The sequence below is a fragment of the Chenopodium quinoa genome, unplaced genomic scaffold, assembly GCF_001683475.1.
Source record: "Chenopodium quinoa cultivar QQ74 unplaced genomic scaffold, ASM168347v1, whole genome shotgun sequence".
Classification (NCBI taxonomy): Eukaryota; Viridiplantae; Streptophyta; class Magnoliopsida; order Caryophyllales; family Amaranthaceae; genus Chenopodium; species Chenopodium quinoa.
Window position 1 is genome coordinate 1,845,832 of NW_018743212.1, and position 17,739 is coordinate 1,863,570.

Genomic DNA, 17,739 nt, shown 5'->3' on the forward strand with positions numbered 1-17,739 from the left:
AATGTAAAAAAATGGTTTATGTGCAGAAAATAGGAAACACAACTACCTTTGATTATTCTTTTGACTAAATTGAGAATTGCTGTACATCATAACAGATTACATGATACTTAGTTGATTGTGGTCTGTAGAGACTAGAGAGTAACATACGAAGATAGAGTAATACAATACTGTAATATAGACATGATTTAATCACAGGTTGTAAAAGAGAACACACGTAGTATTGTCGGGGTAAACAGTTTGCATAAGACCCCCTGGTTTCTAAACACGATCTTTCCCACTTGGCAATGATTCTCCTTCGCTGTTGGATGCTGGACGGAAAGCTCCACTTTTATAGGCTTTCTCCAGACTTGTGACGTATTCATCTAAATCAATATCAGAGGAAGAAGATGAACTTGTATCATTAGATGCATTGTTCAAACTGGTCTTCCCGGTTTTAGCATTGAAATTATCATTCATTTCAAGGGATCCATTTGCCTCTGAAAGTAACTTTGAGCCAGAAGCCTCATGTTTTACAGAGGTAACCTTGTCTTTAGCAGCAGATGATGGATTCTCTGAAGGTTCATTTTGATTTAGATTGGGCTTGTCCCACTGAAGGGCCTGCCCAAGATTTTCTTTGAACCAAATCCTGGTTGCAGCCAACTTGCCTTCCGTGGCTTCTGCAAGAATATTCAACTCGTTGATTTCATAGCGGAAGTGGAAGATTTTCTCAGTCCAGGGGCAAGAGCAGAAATGCTTAGCATGAAGCAGGCATGAATATCTGTTATGGTTACATGGGCAGGATACTGCAGACATATACAAGTCATAACAACAGACACTGCATTCCAGTTTCCGGCCATCACCATTAAAGGCTTCACCCATTTTCCTTGACATAGACGCAGAAGAAAGATATTCCCTACTTCTTGTCTCTGACCTAATTCGCGCCTGCGCAAGAAGGAAAAAAGTAGTCGACAACATGTCAGCTTTGCTGATAAAACTAAAATCAGCTGTAATATCAAAGAGAAGGAATGAATTCACTGAAGTAGAAACAATTAAAGAGTAAAAGACCGGAAAGAATACAAATAGGACCATCACAAAGCAATAGCACTTTTGCTAAGCTTGTTTTGGTCTAGTGGAGTGATTTACAGTTTCAACCTTGTAGCTTAGGCCCACTAGGAGCTCTTGGGTGAAGAAGATCTTGTGATAAGGTCACTGGGCAAGCTTGAATCATCCCATCCTTTTAGAAACAATCATGGCATTGGGGCATACTATCACTTGAGTTACGTGGCCCAAGTGCAATAGGTAGTCACTACTTCATTGCCAATTAATTGTAATGATTAAGCCATATTAATATTTTCCTAAATACTTTGTATTATAAGTCAAGATAAGTCGGGGGCACTTACTTTCAGAGTTTTTTGCTAATACCCTGTCTTTTCCAAGAGTCTCCTTCCATGTCAAGACTTTTGGTGTTTTATTACCCCTTAATAGAGATTCCCATTGGGCCTTCAAAGCTTCATCAGCTGCTCTTAATAGCACCTTATCATAAGAGATTAGTGTTTTCCTTCTCTTCTCACGGTACAGCTCCGTCGAAAGTTGCCCATGAGGCAACCACTCCAATGGAGCAAAGACTGCTGACACAGAACAACTGAACCCACAATCAAAGCCTGAATGGTAGGCTCCTGGAAGAAAAAGAACAAATTCGCCGGGTCGTTGGATGCAACGATAAACTGGTATACCCTCTGATTTTAATATTTTAGGGGACAATTGTCTATCCTGAAATTATAAATTCAAACAATTTTGTAAGAACTACAATACCAAAGTTCAAGATAACTAAAGGTTTAAAAAAAAAAAAAAAAAAGGATCCCAGACTACAGTTTACGGGCAAATCAGAGTACAAGATTGGCCACAAACACAGTGGTAGTTTAATGAAGCAATTCTTGTACAATATATTTACACAAACAAGACAGTTCACACGCATTATCATGCTGGAATATGAAAGATTCTCTGCTGTTATCTCATGCATACAGGTAGTGTCATGCACTTAAGCCCAGACTTCTGGCAGAATGTACAATGCCATTATCTTAATTCCACTACGGTATCATCACCTTTGGGTTAAACTTGGGTACCATGAATTGAACATAGTAATATAGCACGTTATGTCGTTATCATAAATTAATGACACATACTACCTCCGTTTCATATTTTTTGCAACTTTGGGGTATTATTTGTGAGATATAAAATATTCCAAAGTTGCAAAAAATATGAAACGGAGGTAGTATAAAACAAAGACCTTTCCTCCAAAATTTAGACGCGTGACAATCTGTTAAATCAATGGAACTATACATACATAAATTTTTTATGCGATCTGCCAGAATACCTTATCTTGAAATTTGAAATTTTTCCTAAGATTTTGAAGAATACTGTCTCATGTTTGCTATAGGCATAGAGGCAAAACTAAAGAACTTACTGATCTATGAATTCGCTCAAGATGCTCTTTTCCAGAAGCTGGGAAGTGTCTCTTTGCAATAACCTCAAACTTATGTGAGTCACATCCGGGTGTGCTGTACCATATCCTAGGAGCACCCAAATGCAGATACTGCAGCTTATATAAGTGATGCTCTGAAACAGTCTGATTGATAATTCAAAGAAAAAGACAATAATTATCAGAAGATAGATTATTTAAGGGGACTACTTTACAAAAGTAAATGATAAGTTGAATTCACTCACTGAAAAGACTAAAATTTAGACAGAAGAACCAAAATGACAGATTAGTATCACATGACTTTGAAGCTCAAAGGTCTTACCCAAGGAAGGCATGAAAAGCACATTCCAATATGTAGCTGAGGCGCCAATATACCAGAAGTGTCCAATGTCTCAAACGAAAGCAAGGAACCAGGCAACTTGTTGAGATGATTTAAGTCCCAATTTGAAGCAACACCTTCAACGGAATCAGATGCCTGACCTAGGTTTGATGATACTGAAAAATCGCAGCTGAGCTTTTCAGAAATGGTATCAGTCCCATAAAGCACCTAAATAAAGACAGACAGCACTGTAAGTTGATCAGAAATGTAAAGTTAGAGCTTTACGACATTATCTGAAATAGCGTCTACATACTTCTATTTCTTCAGTCGGCTTTTCCACAATACGCCAAAATTCACCTTCAATATTTTGTTCAGATGGTTCCCTCTGAGCTTGATGCATAGCTGCCTTCGATTTAACATATGGTGCCTCAACTTCTTTGGAAAAGTAACACTGGTGAAAATAATCAGCATATCGTTTAAAAGCTATAAGATTGAACTCTGGACCAGATTCAATACAGAAGCTTTCTAATCCTTGGCATTCATCAGAGCAAAAATTTGCAGCACAAACATCAGTAGACTTGTAATCCAATTTTCTTCGTTTCGCCTCCCTAGTGTCACTGTCTGGAGTTACCTTTCTATAGGAGCCGTGATTTTTGAGCTCATTAACCCTTTGAACTTGGGTAGAAAATCTATAATTTTGCCAGATGTCATCTTCCTCAAAAAAGCTTGGAAATTTCCATGATGAAGGTGGGACAATACGACACAATCCATAGGGTTCCACCTGTTGGCGTATGCTTTCAATGTACTTGAAGGTGTCCTTGAAATCCTGAAAGCAAATCATAAAATTTTATAACATAACAATAAATGAAGCATTAAATAAAGTAAATATAGAGTTGAAAACATGCCTCTTCATTAGGATGAAATACAGTTACATCTTCTAGTGCATAAGTAAATGCACCTTCTGGATCCCACCTAGCTGAAACCTACTTGTCAAAAAATAATAGAAAATAAGAAGAGGCAAAAGATTTAAAATAGAAGCATTTAATCAAAGAATTTCAAATAATGCAGTTCTCCATTAATCAATCCTTTCCAAATATCAATTTAAGCATTGCCAAACGTCTTCAGAAGCTAAAAATATGGTCTAATTTTAAAAGGTACTCCGTAACAATTAGATATGGAGGAACCATAATTAAGAGTTACATACAACAAATAAATTTGGACCAGAAATAATGTGATGTTCAAGTCAATTGAAATACTTCAATCAATCAATCAAAGCCTTAATCCCATAAGTGGGGTTGGCTACATGAACAATAAAAAAAATCCAGGTTAGACCTTTTGACACCCGCTGCAGTTTGAGCATCCTCTTGTAACACTCTTGGGAAGACAACCCTTTGGAGATGAACTCTGTACAAAAGAATCGAATAAGTGGACTTGGCATAACTTCCATCCAGTGTATTATATGCAGAACAGAAAAGGGAAATATATTTCAAAGATTCCAATGAAGCCAAGTTCATTCAGAGTACAAATTATCTGATTTTACATATTTAATTGCATAGACAGTGAAGCAGCAGATGCAAACAAGAGGTTTGAAGGATATTAACAAGACAACCTTCAGCAACCCTCGCTAAGGTTGTAAGGGATTTGCAAGAACATGGAGTAAGGGGAAAAGAGGATGAAAGTCAATGAGCATGGATGTCCTACACCACTGACAAGTACCACATCTATGTAGCCATTAGAAGCAATCAACATTCCAGAAAACATGTGAACATTTATCCAACATAATACATGCACCTTTTTATAAATCTTCATTGGCTCTAACCATCTTTCGGATGAAGTACCTACGGCGTTAACTCCCAACTTCTGTTTTTTGAAAAAAGCCTAAAGTTGACCAATGGTAACAATCAATAACGAATTGTACAGTAGAAACGGACAAACATACACAAGTTTAAGAAAGGTAAATCTACACTGATGCACCTAACTCTATGTATGCTAGTTGAAAATCATTGGTTATCTTCAAAAAGTTGTTAGTTCTGATTTATTTTGAGCATGCATGTCCTACACCACTGACAAGTACTGGTAGCATTTCTCTGTAACCATATGAAGTAATCAGCACTCCAGAAAAAAATTTGAACATATACCCTATGTAATACATGCACCATTTCATAAAATCCACTTGAGTTTGTGATAAAATCATAAATTTTACCAATCAATAACAGCTTGAAAGGTAGCAACAGATGAATACACACTCTTTTAAGAAAGGTAAAATTTACACGATGCACCTAAATTCTATTTATGAAAGATTTTTTTTTCCATTCTTCATATTATATTTCGTATGATGTAAGAAAGTAGTTTCCATCATTTTCAGCTCTTGGGTGATTATTTTATTAGTATATAAACCTTGTTTTAATTCAATGCAGGCAAACCAGATACAAAATCTTACATTTACAAACACTGAAATATTAAGGAGAAACAAGTATGACCATATCATGTGGTTTAACATCTGGCTCCCTTTCACTTTTGAACTGGTCATAAACAATCCATGGTCTTTGTTGAATCTTCAAACTTCTCTTGATGCTTTCAAGACCATCAATCTCAGAAGGGGATATCCCTGAAGATATCTCCAGATCATTTACTTCTGCTCTTTGCAAACTGAATGTGGTGAGTGAAGTCAAATCCGGAGGAATATCTAGTTTTTCTTCTTGATGCTTCTCAACAGGACTCATGTTTTCAGTCACCATCAATTCTACTGAGCCAACTAAGAGCACAAAAAAGTAATGTGTTTAGCCTGTTTGTCACATGATTAAAGAGGCAAGAACTTTAATATAAAGTATAGAATGCCATTAGTGATTTTTCGACAGTCAACTAGCACAACAAAATTGTACCCAGGATCTTCTTGACTATCAGTCTTTAGGTATCTAAAAGCCTCCCTTCCACTACTAACTCTTAGCATTATCTGTCACTAAGGGCGTGTTCGGCAACAGGTTTTGAGGTAGAGATTAGTGGTTTGACCAAGTCAAAAGATAAAAGATTAAGTGTTTAGTAAGGTAGTGGTTTAGATAGTGGTTTGAGGTAGAAGTTAAGGTTGTGTGGTGTTGTCAAAGATTACAAGATTTAACGTGTCATACAAAAAAGTAGTAGTGGAGTTCAAGTTTTTCTACGTTCCATTTACTGCTTTCTTTCTCCACTTAGTTACTTCTTCCCCAATTTCTTCGGCATTAAAAAAAGGTCTAATTAATGTTTTAAACCTTGGGATGTAGCACTATGTGACAAATTTGGCCACAATATATTGTTGCACTCTTCTTTCGTGGTCAAATTTTAATATGATATTACGTAAATTAAGGTAATCTGATATGGCGATATGTGTTGATTTTTGTTGTTCATGCTATCTTCTCTGGTGAAATCATGGTTTTATAAGGTATTATTAATAGTTAGTGTAAAAATATATTCCATGCATAATAAGATTAATGTAAAACACAGAAAATATTCCATACATTGACTGTAATCAATTAATACATTTTTAATGCTTACCTTTTATTATTAAAAAAAAAAAATTAGTCATTGTTAAATTAAAATAAGGTAATACTGAAAATACAACCATAAATTAAAATATCAAAATATGGCTAATTTCCCTAATAGATATATAATCTTTATTGACGCTTACATTTTAAACTGCTACTTTTGCTAAACACCCATATTACCAACAACTACTTTAACATCTAACCTACCAACAACTAATCAAAAGCTAAAAGCTAAAAACTACTAGTTGGCCTAATAGCCGCATTTAATTTAGAAATTCAGACTTTTCTTTACTCAATTAGAGTGAAGTAAGTAATTAAGTATAGAGTGAGTAGTTTTCATCTTCAACATAAGCAAACTAGAGCTCAACTAAACCGCCCTCCACTCACTAGTCACACTACTCACTACTCACCAGGCAAAGGGAATTCTTCAAACCAGCATTTCTCTATACTAATAAGGTCAAACGACAATTAACTAGGACGGAAAGAAAGCATTCCATCAAGCTTTACTTCAGGGTACCCATGTACATACTCATCATCTCATCTCCATGGCAATAAATTGGGTAAAGGCCAATCTCTCTAGAAAATAAGCGAACACGAAACATTCAAGAAATTCAAGTACAGTAAACAACGAGTTTAAAACCATAAAATCAATTTCAAACCCTAACTTCCAATGTACTTTTAACTTTTGCAGCATTAAAGAAGACTTTTCCCCCATTTGTCAAAAAGATAACCTAAAGCTACAAATAATCTACTAAAAAATCCATTAATACTCCACCATTAACTAGCTCTAACAAATACGAAGCAATTTACAAAAATTACGCAATAATAAATTGTTTACAATCTAATAATTATACTAGTCTTCCACTACTTCTGTGTAAATTAAATTCCAATTTTTTTTTTCTAAACTTCATTCATAAATAACATAATATAGATAAAACAACATGAATTTATCAATAACAATGTCAGATTAACTAATGTAATACTATACAGAGCATTAAAAAAAAGCGCCGAAAAAAATTGAAGTGAATTTTCAAGCATACCTTACTTGAATCTTCAGAAAAAATGACGAAAACTTGTAAATTTGAGCGACGAATTAAACTGAAGAAAGAAGTAATTTAACTGAAAAATAAATCCCTAAGACTCCATTGATGTAAGAAAATTTTGCAGAGGAGAGAGAAAAAAGAGAGTACGAGTGAGTTGAGGAGTATAATTTGCTGTGTTATGAACTTCTGACTTTCTGAGGTCTGAGTAAACTTAATCCAAAATTTTCTTTGGCCAGCCCAATGTTATAATATAGGTGGCCCAGCCCAATATTTAGGAAATCCAAATTAGCCCAGAATTACCGAATATTAATGTTTGAAATTAGCCCAAATCTAGACCCTTACCTATTAAACATAACGACATAAAGTTACAATTATTAAGCATTTACTCCTTGTCTCCTTCCATTGCTAATTACTTATTCCATTTCGGTTTTATATTTTCGTTTGTCAAAGACATATTTTAACTACTAATATATTATTAATAATTATAAAAAATTACTATTTTTAAAGCACTTAGAGTGTCAAATCAAACAAAACTTCATTGAATTATGTTTTAAAATTTTTTAATTTAAAATTTTCTCTTAGTGTATAGTGGTAGTCTTAATGAGAACATCAAAAAGAAAACGTTGGAGTAACATTTTCACTTAATGTTTGTCTTACAATATGTTAAATTAGTAAATTGGACTATTGGACTATCTTATACGTGTTATCCACCTAGTGCAAAAGAAGCGTGATTAAAAAAAAAACAAGGTGTGTCACATCTCAAATAAATTGTTGTAAGATATCCAGATTTATTCCTTCCTTTACATTCATTCCAGTACACGCGTGGTAATAAATTTTGTGCTATCCATCATTGTATCCAATCGTATGCAAGCAAAATCCTTTGTCTTAGAGCCTCATATAGCCATGTAAAGCATTACATCCGAACTTCCTTATAAATGGCGAAACTTGTGAAAGAGTATTATTTTGGAGTTATTCTATATATGATGGTGTGTCTATCTAGCTAGATAGAACAAAAACTATTGCTAAATCACAAGATTATGTGACAATTTTAGTAATTAGTATAAACATTATTACATTTGTAGGCCATTATTGATGTGATATTAAACTACATAATATATGATTATCCCTAGGAAATATTCCTTTACGTACTGTTCCTTTTACTTTCTTCAATTATTACCTTGTGAATTTAAATTACTCGAGATGCCGTGGTATGTTGAAGATAACGCGACGCTAGAAAACTTTTGTGAGTACCTAGTTTTTGCCCTTGTTATGGCTGTATTTTAGAACCTACAATAATGACAAAATTAAAAGAAAATACTTAATATGTACGTAATGATGGACCCAAAAATGAAATGAATAAAATGGAAGGGATGTTGAAATGTTTGTATTCTTGTACATTTGAAAAATATAATTGGTAAAGACGCACCTGTAATTAAAAACGATTTATATTGAAAAAGATAAGATAGAATGACTAATATATAAAACTAGCTGAATATATACAAATTGGTTTTACAATATTGGAACCTGGATCGATGGGCCCAATATATGTATGTTTAGACTCTACTCCAACGAAAGCTTTGTTGTGTACGTATACGTAGGTCCATTAAAGAATTATTAATATATAGCATGATTAATACTAATAGTGTGATGATAACTAAATCTAAACAGAGGCGATATAAAAAACAAGAAAGCGATCGACAAAAACCCGGGAGGAGGGAGCCACCAGAGGCAAACATACCACCAATTTTTATTGTTAGAGCATTTATATAAATCATGCAAAAGCCGCAGGTTTTTTTTTAAAAATACCCCAACTAATTAATTCAACTTGCAAATCATGTAACATCATACTCTTTAATTAAATTTGTCCTCCAATGATCTGCTTTATCTTATCATGCTATAGCAGTTAGAGATAATACAAACCTTATTAAGTACGGATAGTTTTATTGCACTAAAATGCAAAGGTAGTAACATTTTAACAGATAATGTATTTTATCAAGTAAATAGCAAAAAACATGTGAATTGAAGTTATTATTTGTAGATTATTGCTTGATGTGATAGTGATTTCATTAATGACTTTGTAAGCTAAGAAGCTCAAATTTAATTTTGTAATTTGTCATGCATGATCGACTTGTAGCGAAAGCAAGCTAAATTCTTTACATTTATTTGATTAATTCAATGTTAAGGGCTTATACAATTATCTATTTTCGTAGGTATAATATACTACGCATAATTGGTATAAAAGACCTTGTTTAGGTTATTGATTGTTGATTATTGCATGATTTACTTGGGTTGTTTGACCCGTTGATAGTATTCGTATTTACTAAGTGTTGGTATTCATTGTTTAAGTCGGTTAACTACATAAGTGATTTATACACCGAGTACTATACATGTTTGCTATAATCAATTGTTGATTCTCAACTCTTCACAAAATGACCATCATTTTTCCTCATATTTAATAGCCAGAAGTTGCCTTAAAAGGACAAAATTGTGAGAAAAAAAAATTGCTTTTGTCAAGATTTTCATTTTGGCTGAAAAGATATTTTTCATAAAATCAAAAACTGTTTGTTATTTTTGAAGGCAAATACAAAAGTTAGCTAATAGTCACTTATCAAATGAAACAATATAGAAAAATAAACAATAATGTGCTATATCATAAACGCCAAAAATGTACTAAAAATCTAGAATTGAGCATATAGTATGAATAGAGATAGAGTAAATACCAAGTAATTTTACAAATATGTATGTTCAAACAAAGGGTAATAATGGTAAAAATACATGCATGCATGTGTTTATACAATGATCACTACATATATATTTATAATATAGACCACAACCTAAATCCTATACCATATTATGGCATTACAATAAAAATATTATATCCTTTAATGTCTAAGCAAAAATAATAAGCTATCTATGGCTAGTACACCAAACTTCACACAAATCAACAAAATGGTGGTGTACTTCTTGTCTTTCTAAATATGTCCCTTTTTAAACCTATTTTTCTTCTTTTTTTTCACCTTTTTTCCCAATTTTTTTTTTTTTTTTTTTTTGTTAGTTGGAAAATTATAAAATAATAATAATAATTCTTGTAATGATAAAAATCATTAGAAGAAAATGGTGCCACAATCATCTTGATCAAATCTCACATCTCCAAATTCAAGTTGAGGAAGAACTCCATTATTATCACCCAATTTGTTACTTTGATCTTCCATTTCCAAGTCCCATAATAGTCCATAATCATCATTTTTCACAACCAAATCACTCCAAGAAGAGTAGCTTGGGTTACCCTCTTTCAAGAGGTGCATGAAATTATTGCTAGGGTTTAACGACGATGGCGACAACGACGACGACAGATGATGATTATTTGTAATGTTTGGAATGTTGTTTCTATTGTTGTTGTGGCTAATAATTGGTTCTTGAGAAAGAGTAGTAGGAGTACAATTTGAAGAGAATGAGTTGGTTTGTTGGCATGCATAACAAGTAGGTAGTGAAGAGGTGCTAGCTGTTGTTGTATGTTCGTGCATGTGTTGGCATTGGTTATTGTTGTTGTTTTCTTCAGTCTTGCTCTTGTGAAAAACTCTACATAACACCCAGTCTTCCTGCACATCATATCACAATTGAAATTATTTTTACGAAAATTAAGAAGTTACGGAGTACATTTATATAGGCCAATAAAAGTGATACAGGTAAATATATACGTGACATTTAGCTTGGTTCGATATCAAGCACTATATTGTAATTTACTCCGTATATAATATTGACATATCATATGTATGTGCAATGCAAAAAGTAATAAGCAAATACGAATAACTAATATGCACCTTTTCAAAAATCAAATTACCAAACTAAAAATGATTGAAATTGGGGAAAAAATATAAACTTTCAACAATCACTAAAATTTTCTTAATGCTATTGTCAAAAAAAAAAAAATTATTCTTAATGCATAGTTTAAAGCCAAAGTAAAGTATTCATGAAGAAGTGACCTGATTATTGAGAAAATTAACATAAACTAACAAGAAAATTAAACAGGTACTAACTACAATTAAACTAATTGTCTTATTATATCGGTTATTTATTAAGTATAATTATAAGATAAATCTATACAGAATTTATGCCGTCGAATATGTCAAGTCTTTGTCTAAACTTTGGATCTTGGATAAGTTTGAATAGTGTTACTTAGTGATGACTTCATGAAAGGGAACACAACACAAGTAAAATTGACAATAAAAATGATGAAGTTTCCTTGAATTTTCTATATTCTTAAGAATAAATGCCCTAAGATGCTGGATTTGTCTAGAGAAAGTGACAACATATAAATCCTTGTCTCCAATCATTAAGCATTAGAGGTGATCGTCTCCTGTGAATTATTTGTGTATGTGATGAATGCCAAATATTCCATTCTTTCAAGCCATATATTTATAATCTTCGTCTTGTCACCCTTAGTGATAGTAGCAAAAATTATACTCCGTACTTCAGATCATATGAGTTATAATTAACCTACTTTATAAATTTATGACTTTGCAATTTTCTTCCACATATCACTTTCTATTCTAATCCCTCTTTATTATTTATCCACCTTTTTCATATATTTTTTTTTTAGTATTAATTATACGAATTTGCAATAAGTAGGTTAGAAATAAAAACAACGAAAGGAGTAATTAAATTTTCGATGCTTTAGCTTAACATGGAGCCTAGCTTAGGTTATTAGTTAAATAGCTAATAAGCTAGGGACTAAGGCTAATAAACTACTCGATCATAATAAAAATGTACTACTACCAAATACTTCGGCCTACAACTCATAGTGAGATTAATGCAAGATGTACTATAGAATGGACCAATAACATTCTAATTATTTATAGTACGTTGCTTAATTACTTCACGTGATCTATACATTCAAAAGAAAAGGTACGAAATGCACTAGATTCAATTAATTCAACTATATATACTATGTGTAGTTGTATGCTTTGTCTTATTTAGTTTTATTATATGTAGGACATTAGGACGACTATCCTTCTCCTTGGTTAATTATTACTAAAGCGGCATTTAATAAATTATGTCTCAAATATATATTCCCCTAATTTAACCTTACAACAATACATGCATGAGAATTTCATGTGCTCACGTACGTATCTTCCATGTGTAAGACTAAGTTGGTAAGGGACAAGGCTGATCCGGCCCGTACCCATATATATTGTTCACTCGTTGTAAAGCTAGTAAACATTAAAATAGACATGTTGTACGAAGTTATAATACTTAATGAGGTATAATTTTGTTATGTAGTTTAATAAAATACGGAGTACTTTTGTAGTTAATTGCGTACCTTAGGAGGCATATGAGGGCTCTCCAAGCGAAACTCATGCATGATCCAACCCGTTTTGATCCCATTTGGAGCTCGGTTCTTATAGAAAACCAAAGTCTTCCTCATTCCTACGATCTCTTGGGTCCTCGGGTCAAGTATAACCCGATCTTTACCCGTTGCTTTCCAATAGCCAGATGTCGTTGCCCTATTGGTCCGAAAGCCCGTAGCATACTTGCGGTCACGAAAGCTGAAGAAGTACCACTCTGTGGTGTTGAGCTTCGCCACCTCTACACACAATATATATAAAAAAAAGGAAAAATAAATTTTAGAAATGATGGTGATTAGATAATTGCATCTATGATTCTATGGAAATAAAATCAAATCATTATTTGCGTGTATACTATTAATTAAGTACAATGATTGTATTCTCCTTGTTATTCAAAAGGATAAGAGAAAAAGGTACTATTATGAATTATTAGTATAGTGTAATTGACAGTTTATATGTGTATTTGAGTCTTTTCAATATATCTTTGTTGTTCATCTAAGTGAAAACTACATCTCCTCTACTTACTTGTTGAGGACGTATACATCATGATTTCATCGAATAAGATTTCGCCGATTCCCATTTTAGGGAGTCGGCAACATAGCTATTAAAGTAGTGATCGAAATAAACCTAGCGTCATCATATTATAATTTGAACATGAATTCTACGAAGTGGACCGAGAGAGACTGGTGGTACGTAGTTCTCTCGGTCACCTCCTAACGAGGTATGATAGGGGTTCGATTCTCACCCGCAGTTGAAACTATTAAGATATAACTCATATGTATAATAAAAATATTGTTTTATGTTTTAAAATAAGAAAAACAATGACCACTTATGAGGGTGTCTATCAGGACTATTCCACCTATTACTGATTGGTTTAACAATTTACTTCACCTATTACTAGTTGGTTACAAGATAAAACCTTGAAAACCGAGTTTGTTGTGATATAAAAAAAAAATTAATGATGAGTACTACGATCGAGCAAGCATATTTCTTGTGTATATTATAACCCACATGTCACGTACTACAGTGATGGAATCTTAAGTCATGTACAAATATTTGATAAGATATATAATTACACCTTCCCCTAAGTGTCACATCATTGTTAATCCTAATTAATTATTGGCTTCCTATTTCAATTAAGTAGAGGACCTTCTTCCATCTAGCATCATCATTATAAGTTCTTACGCGTTAGAAAATTTCAATTTCCAGGTATGTTGTTGTACAACCTAGACATTAAAAAAGTTCCTAACACAGTAAGATTATTTGAAAAATTTATTGACAAGAGCTAATTCTTCTGTTAAAAAAAGTAATTTCTATAACCCCTTTCTTATCTTTCTTTCATCACTACTATTTGAATAATTAGAATAAATACGTACTACTCCATAATTAAAAACATATACGACTTTATAAAATTTGTTGTATAGGAAGTCATAGAAGACAATGGTGTAGACAAGATTCGATCATACATCTTGATGAGTATAAGTGTCAATACTTTAACTGAACTTATTGACAACTAAATCTAGCAAAGTCAAATTGGAATTTTCAGGTATTTCCATTCTATTGTTTGTTGTATTGGTTGTCAATTAGCAACTAAGCATCATTATTCTCTGCATATTTAGTAAATAAACCATATAAGAAGAAACAAAGAGAAAAAACTTGTTGGTCATTACTAGAATTACTTCAAATAATTATGGAAATAAGATAAGAAGGATTTAGAAGTGTATTAATTTTCCTAATGAAGCACTTAGAGTTTTGTTAGAAATTAAATAACTTTTTATTTTAAGTAAAAGATGGAATTATATAACATAGGTGAATGTAGAAAAACTCAAGTGTAACAATAAAATAAGCTGGTTGGCTTGTTATCTTTCTCAATTTGGAAAGGAGTCAACCTTGGTGTTGTCAAGCTGTTATTTGTGATTTTTTAGCTTTTATGACAAGCCTACTTAATATGCAAGTAAACAAAATATTTTTTTTGGTGTTATGTGTAATACCATATCAAAACTAAAAAATGTATTGGGAATATACTATCTTGCATACTTTCAATTAAGGTTAAAATTTTAAACTACTCCCAAATATAGAAGCAAATACAAAAAGGGATATAATTATTATTCTGCTACTGATCAATACACGTTTTTAGATAATTACACTACGTCAGCAACATGAATGGCAAGAATAATACAAGGTGTGAGTTAGTTCTATTAGTCATTCAATTTTTGAGGTGAAAAAGCCTTTTCAACACATAATACACGGGGCATGCAAAAAAGGGAGGGAACCGAACCGGAAAATTAGCGCACACACAATGACACAAGTCACAACCAATAAAATGAAAGAGACAAAACTTATTAGGAGAAAAAGATAGAAGGTAACAACCTCAAAAGAATTATTCTTGCGCAAGTATACAACTATGATCTAACGTTGTACTCGCTATAATAGATTACAAAACATTCCATTTTAGAGCCCCTATAGCTAGTCCCAAAATATATAGTGAAAATGAGGTAATTTTTAATCAAATAGTGGTAATTTAATATTTTCATTTTATTTTACAACACAAAATACTTGTATAAATACTAACATTTTTTCACCCCTACCCACTTAATCTAATTTCAAAGAAATTTTATAAAAATAAAAGTTAAATATTCTTTCATTAGCTTCATCAATAGCTTGCATGCAAACAATTTGATAATCCCGGAGTTTCATGCACTACAATTAAATGCACATTTGAAAAAAAGTGAAAGGAAATCAAATCTATTAAACAAATGAATCTTCATATATACTAGAAAGTTATTTACCACGACACGTCTACTAATTGGATTAATAGAATTATGCATGAAACATGAATCAAATTAAAATGTTTGTTACTAGTAATAAATATGCATGATATAATTAATTTAAATGTGAAAGCTGTAATAAAATTATGTACACTATAATGAATAATGTAATGAAGATTTTCACGAGACCATTTCTAATAATTTAACAAAACTTAAAGTCAAGCTTACTACTAAATTAGTGGCAAGTGGAGAAAATATAAGATCTTCCATCCATTTAAAGTACTAAATATTCGTTTAGGCACGATCATATCACCAAATTTCATATAGAAATACCATGATCAATCTTTCATTCCACTAATCATAAGTGATTCAAATTAACTTGTGTGATGAGAATACTCTCTGGTTACTCGACCATCCAATTATCGTAATTAAAACGTGAAAGCCAAAATAAAATAAAATAAAATTGTTGTACGCCTATGATCTCCCCTATAATTAATTTATTCTCGATAACTAGAGCGGTAGGTCATGATTCCGGTAAATCACGTTCCGATTAACTCATGATGCATGAAATCGTTGAATAACAACATAAAGAATCTGAAAAAGTTTTTTAAAACAAGTTTGATCAACTCAAAAAGAAGGAGAAAAGGAGGGAATAATAAATCAAAAGGAAGAGAATAAAAAAGAAGAAGAAGAAGAAGAATGCATGTAAACTTCTTAGAAAGAAAGATTAACAAATAAAAATAAATGATACATACTAAAAAAATAGTTAATAATTGTAATTATATACTTCGTAGTAATTAATAAAATAAAAACTTATATACATACCAGGAAGTTGCCAAGGCTCACAAGTATGCAAATCAATTTCAACCAAAGTACCCTTAAGAGCTTCTTCATTAGCAATCTTTTTATAAAGATAATGACAAACTAATTCTTCATCACTTGGATAAAATCTAAATCCAGGAGGAAGTGTTGCTCCAATGTCTCTTAAACCCATGATAATAATTTTAATAAAAATGTAGCAAATTTAAGAGGGCGGTCCAAAAACAAGAGAGAAATTTTGTAAATTTTTTTTATAAGATGTATAAAAATAATATAGTATAAAGTTTTAGAAGGGGGGTATATATATATAAGGGAGAAGAAGGGTGATGACATAAGAAGTAAGGTTTGGCAAAATAATAAAAAATGTGTCATAATCTGGCTTTTAGCAAAGGAAGAGGAGAGAGAAAGCTTGCTAAGTTAGTTAAGGTGGGGAGAAGTTTCAAGAAAAGCCAAAGTTACAAGAAATCTTAATTATGTGAAAAAAGGGGTGAGAAATCCTTAATTCTGTCTACTTGTTATGCTAATTAATGCTACATATGAGTATATGGCCAAAGTTATTAATTAAGCTTAATTTCTCTAATTATCATTAGCATACTTTTTAATTAAAAATTCCAATTTCTTACAGTTGTAATAATATTATTATTTTTGAATAAGTTGCACTTAGCACTTAATTGATTTCTATGTATGTATATGCTTATTTTTCTTAATTACAATTAGTTTCTATTACAAAATGAGATATTATATGGATGTGTTTTTAAAGCTAAGTTTCCAGTGTTGTATTTACTGGCATACACATTATTATTATTTGGCTGAATTAGTTTGTGTGTCATGAGCTCATGACTATATTGTGGAGTGCATTATTATTTTGTGATTTCAATTATTAATAATGTTTGATTTTAATTTATGTTTTTCATATTTTAACATTGTCGTTTTGTGATTTGGTTTTTTTTTTTTCATACTTTACTCCATATTTGAGTATTTTTTCTACCAAAAAGGAATAGAGAACAACAACAATTTTTTGTGAAACGGAACAAATATATGGGTTTTTTATATTAATTAGAATATCAAACAAGATTCACCATTACTGTAGCGTACATGTATTGTACATCTCCTTGTTACAACATATTAATTAGAAAGCAAAGACGTGTTCAAAGCTCCTAGAAACATAAGTTAGGGATTTATGGAGTAACAATAAAAGGCGAGTACAACACATATACAAATTGTCTTTCGACTGTGTAACGTATAATAATTTGGTAATGTTAATTATGTATCTTCATTCATGTTAAATTATCAAAACCCCTTAAACTTATAAAATAACACAGTTTACTAATAACTAATAATATTTGTATCAATCATGTTTGAAGTCACCATGTCACTCAGTTCCAACCTAGATTTATTATTATTTTTTTATATATAAAAACGCTAGTAAAAGTAATTAATATTTACAAAATTGTGACATATTCTTTCGG

At 31.9% G+C, this 17,739-nt stretch overlaps 1 protein-coding gene and 1 pseudogene across 1 annotated transcript; both read right to left on the bottom strand.

The window, feature by feature from the left end:
• LOC110734341 lies at positions 1-7,553 on the bottom strand (annotated as a pseudogene).
• Positions 7,554-10,050: 2,497 nt separating this feature from the next.
• Positions 10,051-16,874, bottom strand: LOC110734342 (NAC domain-containing protein 92-like). Its single transcript, XM_021914460.1, has 3 exons — positions 16,277-16,874; positions 12,659-12,924; positions 10,051-10,937 (listed from the first exon to the last, which is right to left on the bottom strand). The coding sequence occupies exons 1-3, from the start codon at positions 16,443-16,445 to the stop codon at positions 10,443-10,445; spliced, it is 930 nt and encodes a 309-aa protein (XP_021770152.1). The 5' UTR covers positions 16,446-16,874; the 3' UTR covers positions 10,051-10,442.
• Between the last annotated feature and the right edge of the window lie 865 nt (positions 16,875-17,739).